This window comes from Priapulus caudatus, unplaced genomic scaffold, assembly GCF_000485595.1.
Source record: "Priapulus caudatus unplaced genomic scaffold, Priapulus_caudatus-5.0.1 Scaffold11, whole genome shotgun sequence".
NCBI classification, from domain to species: domain Eukaryota; kingdom Metazoa; phylum Priapulida; class Priapulimorpha; order Priapulimorphida; family Priapulidae; genus Priapulus; species Priapulus caudatus.
The window spans coordinates 43418-49804 of NW_014577072.1; the positions used below are offsets into that span (position 1 = coordinate 43418).

A 6387-nucleotide genomic window follows, 5' to 3' on the forward strand; every position below is an offset into this window, starting at 1 on the left:
TCTCTCTCCCTCTCTCTCGCTCTCTAGCTCCCTCTCTTTCTCTCTCCCTCCTCTCTCTCTCTCTCTCTTTCCCGCCGCCACCGTCGTCGTCTGAAATAAAGGCGACATGGTTTCAGCCGTAGTGACGCCACTCGCGTTGCTAGGGCTACAGCACGCGCGCGCCCCAGGTCTCTCTCTGTCTCTATTGCTCTCTTTCTCTAAGTACACAGCAGTTGGGTATCAGTTTAGTATCTTACGTAATATAGAGATAGCATTTGTGTTTCGCTGCGTTGTAACGGGGGTGTGTCGCGTTACGTGTTGTGTACAAATCGCCAACGCGTGAGTGGATATAATATATATATAATATATATATATATATATATATTACGTAACTGGGTCTTGAATGGAACGCAGAGACACTGCGCTAGCGCTTGGAGGGAAAATTAAATTATAGTTGCGACGAAACAACATGAAATCTAGTTCACCTATTGTCCACAAAATGGCGTAACGTGTGTCGTCTTCTGTTGCGTGTGGTGATAGCAGCAGGAGAAGCTTCTGCCGAATAAAGATCTGGTGGCCGGCCAGACTCTGCCACCGATGTACATAGATCGGATCCCCGACGAACTGCTCGCCACGCCTCTAGAGGAAGTAGATCCATTCTACGCGCATAGCTACGTGAGTAATATGTCTACGCGTATATGTATCGCTCAGTCTGCCGCGGAGATCTTTCCAGATCCGGTTTTAATTCGAATCGGATTTAGTTTTGTGACCGGGTTGCGCTGATGTGCATTGGACCGTGAAAAGAAAATGGATCCATTTTCCGCTACCCAAAGGCGCGTTCACACGGACGTTTTTGGCCCGAGCCTAATTAGGCCCGCGCCAGATTTGGCTCGAGCCGAGCGTTCACACGGACGGTTTTTCGGGCCGTGCCAATTTGGCACGAGCCAATTTGGTCCCATCGAAAACGTCAGACCAAGCCCGAGCCAAATTTTAGCACCAGCTTTCGGCGAGCGGTAGAGCGGTAGAATCGGTTGAGAGGTGGATGCCGCGAGTGTCAAACGTGTACTTTGACGAAATAAAGTCAAAAACAGTATAAAAATTAGAAAAATTAGATCAAGATGCACGTTTTCATGATTGATAAATGAATTCGGAAGGGAAGTAAACACTCTGAATCGTACACAACGCCATCTCGCGACATACTGCCAAAGTATCTGTGAGATAATGAATTTGAATTTGATTTTGACAGACAGTATTCACTTGCGTACGTGTGAACACTCCGACTCAAACCGGCCCGAGCCAAATTTGGCCCGAGCCAAATCTAGCCCATTTGGCTCGAGCCAAACCATGACCGTGTGAACGCGGCTCAAGTATCGCTCCGTCGTTGTTCTCCTTCAAGTTCCGGGTCCGGTTTGTCTCCGGTTCCGATGTGTTTCCGGGTCCGGTTTTACCTCGAGGCCGTGCCAATACCACGTTGTTCTGTGGATAGATTGCATCTTTCATATAATAATATTAGCTACTAGTGTTTTGCGATCAAATATATTTGGTTTGCCTGTCAGTTTGTTTGTCATTCCCTTTCCACTTTATAGACATGTAATTTTAATAGCGTTAACTAGTTTTTCAATTTAATTTAAATTTAGTTAACATGTGATGCGTTTATGTGTTTTTATTATGATATCGGATCGACGTTATTTAGTTACAATTTCATTTCGTTGTAGTTTCGTTCGTTTTGTCATCTCTGCCTCATTTCAATTTTTATCGCATAAAATCGAAATGAAGTAGAAACGGGAATGAAAAATAGACGTGGAATGAAATGAAACATTTACTGTATTATTTTATGATACATTGTAGTTTATACATTTGCTGCATCAGCTGCAGCTGCCGGGGTTCTATTGTCGGCTGCTTGAAGCAAAGGTGCGGCGCGCGTGTATGGAGGAGAGGAGGGAGGGAGTGATACAGCTTGTGATAAAGCGCGGTCGTTGGTTACTATAGCTCCGTGTTAGCTTCCGTTTTTCAAGTCGATATCGTGTGTGTATGCGAGTCTATCAAATTCATACCTCGTTTAAAGTTGACGTTATCAATCGTATGTAGCTAGATAGCTATATACATAGCCATTATATATGTATATATATATATATTATATTGATAGATAGATAGATAAATAGATAGTATGTTGTTCACACTCTAAACTTAACAGCAGCTCGCTGTCGATATATGGCAGCACAGAAACTCTTTCATACAATCAGTCATGTCTTGTGATTTCATTAAGGGCCAACCTCTAACTTTCTCGCCCTCAGCAACTTCAACTTCAGAAAACGAAGCCAGTGTAATTAGATAGACGGTGGGTTAGTATGTGGGCGACCCTACATTAGTGCCTCGCCCCTTCTCTTGAGATTGTCGTTTGTCCGAAATTGCTACACCGACTATTACCCTTACTATAGAAACGCAGTCATAACGCATCCAATCAGAGCGTAGATCCGAGAACACGTGACCGCGCAAGCAGACGAGAGCCACCGGTACCGATTCTATCCGCGAATTCCTTTCAATTTACGCAAAAATAAAAATAAACGAACTCCAGTGGTCCGGCACGCGCCGGAACCGGAAGTTTGGGTCAGCCGCGTGACCTAAAAACTTCTTAGCATTCCCCCGGAACCGGAAGCGAGGGTCAGTCGCGTACGTGACACTTGCTTCCGGCGTTCTCCAAAGCCTTAAGCGAGATTAACCCGCGTGTTCCTGCCCCTCCCCCACACCGGGACCCCCCCCCCACACACACGCCCATGCTGTGACGCGTTCACCTACCAACGTCACGTGCGCGTCTGCGTTTTCGAACGTTTGTAATATTATGTCGCCTCTCGTTCGAAAATTCATTACGAGCGTGGTGTTGTCGAATAGCGGGGAAAGAGAATCGATAGTCGGTCCCTGCTGCGTGAGCCAGTGTAAACTCTGTCGGTCTCTCTCTCTCTCTCTCTCTCTCTCTCTCTCTCTCTCTCTCTCTCTCTCTCTCTCTCTCTCTCTCTCTCTCTCTCTCCATCTTTTTCTTTCTCCCTCATTATCGTCGTCCTCTCTCTCTCGCTTATCCTTTAGCTTGCTCTCAGATCTCTACTTTCTGTCTCTCTCTTTTCTCGACCTCTCTCTCTCTCTCTCTCTCTCTCTCTCCCTTCTCTCTTCTCTTTCTCTTTACCTCTGTCCAGCCGATTGGCCATTTAGTAAATCCCGACGGCCGATAGTAAAGCCAGTACAAACGTGGCCCTTAGTAACTTTTTTAAACTTTTTTAAATTTTCAGGAACCACTCCCAGACGTGCTGATTCTGAGAGGAGCGGTAGTTCACCTCTAGCTGCAGTAGTTCTCTAGGCCTGAGTCTCTAAGTTATGCGAGTACGAACTAATTCGGCTGAACAACTTATATATTATATATATATATATATATATATATATATATATATATATATAAATTAACACAACTCTGAACCTTGCCCGAATCGGTTGCCAATCATCATAAAATCGTTTATATTCACAACAAGATTCAAGATTTCAAGTTTCGAAGATTCAAAGATCAAGATTCAAGGAACAGAGGATGACTTTGCATAAGGTACTATTAAGAAAACAATTGTCCATATATATATATACTCATACACAAAAATGTCTTCTTTGCTTAACAGAGCATTTCAATATCGATAGTTTTGCTGTCAGAATATCTCACCTTGTACGTAATAATGGAATATCTCACGTGGTAAAGCGTTTCTAATAAAAGTTCTCTCGTGTCTGTGTGTGTGTGTGTGTGTGTGTGTGTGTGTGTGTGTGTCGTGCAGTGGTGCGTATGCTACGTGGCGTGCCTGGCCTGTCGCCAGCGTGCGTGCCTGTGTGTGCGCGTGCATCTCGCGTGCGTGCCGCTCCGGAGCATGTGTGCGTACTTCCAATCCCCTACCGTTGGGTGGCCGTATCGCTGTGCCAGTTGGATCACGCATACCCGGCGTACGCAATATATACAAATTCCCGTTTAATCACATTCAACGCCGGCCCCCACGTACGTAAGCAGCCAGACCACGCACAACTCCCCTGCACACACACCACGACGCACACCCGAGCCACACCCATATACATGCCCACTGTCACACACATACACACAGACTACAACATCAACATGCACGTTCTCGCACTACCACATCTACCACATGCACACACACACACAACATCTCCACACACGCACACAACACACACACACAACACACAACACCACAACCCACACACACACCCCACTACACATGCACACACGTCGCAGCACACACGCGCGCGCCACGCACGCACGCACCGCGCGCGCAACACACACTTAATAAGTGCAAACGCCAGCTTTAGATCTTTAGAAAATTGCAATACGTCAACAGCAAAACTGCTGCAAACAGTTTTTAAAATAAACTCCACCTCACTAACGTCCTCTAAGATCAGTGACTTGAGCAGATGGGACCTGACTCTATGCTCCGTTCCTCCCTTTGTTGACAATTCGCTTGTACAACACGTTTACCGTATGCTCTGCGTGCTGTATGGCATACAATCCGTTCCCTGGCGTTCCTCCCTCTCGATGTACCACTTCCTTTGGCTGCTTCATTTTGAACTTTAATCATCTGTCAGGCTAGTCTTTTATTCAGATCTACGCATCTTACGCAATTTTACTTAGCAAAACGCACCTGTTAAGTTGATATTCGCCTGAGTAACTTTCCATTCATTTTCCTCATGCCAGAAAGATCCATAAAGCGCCGTTTTTTTTAACCATTCGCACTCATCTTCATCCCGTCAACATGATACCTAAAACATACGATTGAGGATGTGTTTGATAATTTGCTCTGTCCCTCAAAAGAAACGATTAAGGCTAGCTTCCCTCTACTTTTCTCTCTTTCATCTCAATTCAACCGTGCAGTTAAAAATCAGCTAAAGCAACATCTAACTTTGACAGGCGAATAGTGGAAAGCGCACATCCTGTAGTGCACCCGCTAAGGCAATCCCGCGTACATATAACTGTTTCGAGTGTGCGGGATGACCGCACGAATCAGCTGCCTTCAGCAGCCCGGTAGAGAATCGCTGATTAAACGAATGCCCTCAAAAACTTGACTGAACTATCGTATCTTCGTTCCTCCTGTCTCTCTCCTACTCTCCACCCAGCCAGAACCACTAACCGTAAGTACGTCCTGATCACTCACACACGACAATGGTCGTATCAGTGCAGCTACAGAACGCGGTAGTGACCGCCAACATCAAGGACAGTTGTCATAAAGAGGAGGCGCAAAGCAGCGCACCCAACACTAAGAGCACGCCACAACAGTCCCAGCAGGTCTCTCTCTTCAAAAATGTCTCTATTGCATCTCTTTGTCTCTAAGTTAGCAAAAAATACCTAAACAGCAGTTGGTATCAGTTATGTATCTCTAACTTAAGAGATTATTAGAAGCAGCAAATGACTATTATATAAGTGGTTTAGTGGTCTACGTACTGTTACGCTGCGGGCAATAGTTAAAACGGAGAGCGGCGAATTTAGAATTCACGACCGAGCAAGTTGAGAACAATGCGCTAGATAGTGTGATAAACACAAAATCGCCAACCGATGCGAGAGTGCAATATGAGAGTCATAGGAAATGGTAACATAGAAACCATTAAATAAGGTAATTAGTGAGATGATAACAAGCTCCATAAAATTGTAATAGATACTATATTTTAATACTTAGTCTATGGCTGTACTATATAAAAATATCTGGTAGTGTATTCATCTGTATAAAACGAATAGTGGGTATCATAATGAGAATTATGAGAACAGCCAAAGAAGAAACAGACAGGGACCACACTCTGAACGACTTGAGCGAGACTTTTGGCTGATAGAATAGAATAGAAAAAAAATAGAGAGTTTCCAGGCGACGAAACAACATGAAATCTAGTTCACCTATTGTCCACAAAATGGCGTAACGTGTGTCGTCTTCTGTGCGTGTGTGATAACAGCAGAGAAGCTTCTGCCGAATTAAAGATCTGGTGGCCGGCCAGACTCTGCCACCGTGTACATAGATCGGATCCGCCGACGAACTGCTCGCCACGCCTCTAGAGGAAGTAGATCATTCTACGCGCATAGCTCATGAGTAATATGTCTACGCGTATATGTATCGCTCAGTCTGCCGCGGAGATCTTCCAGATCCGGTTTTAATTCGAATCGGATTTAGTTTGTGACGCGGTTGCGCTGATGTGCATTGGACGACGTGAAAGAAAATGGATCCATTTTCCGCTACCCAAAGTGCGCGTTCACACGGACGTTTTTGGCCCGAGCCTAATTAGGCCCCGCCCAGATTTGGCTCGAGCCGAGCGTTCACACGACGGTTTTTCTCGGGCCGTGCCATTTGGCACGAGCCAATTTGGTCCATGCGAAAACGTCAGACCAAC

General features: G+C 45.4%; 1 protein-coding gene across 1 annotated transcript in view; it reads left to right on the top strand.

Moving 5' to 3' along the window:
* Nucleotides 1–6387, top strand: part of LOC106807281 (sodium channel protein para-like) — a 59951-nt gene that overhangs the window by 5621 nt on the left and 47943 nt on the right. Inside the window, 1 exon segment of the mRNA XM_014809582.1 lies at nucleotides 520–654. Within this exon segment, the coding sequence (XP_014665068.1) occupies nucleotides 520–654 (135 nt within the window).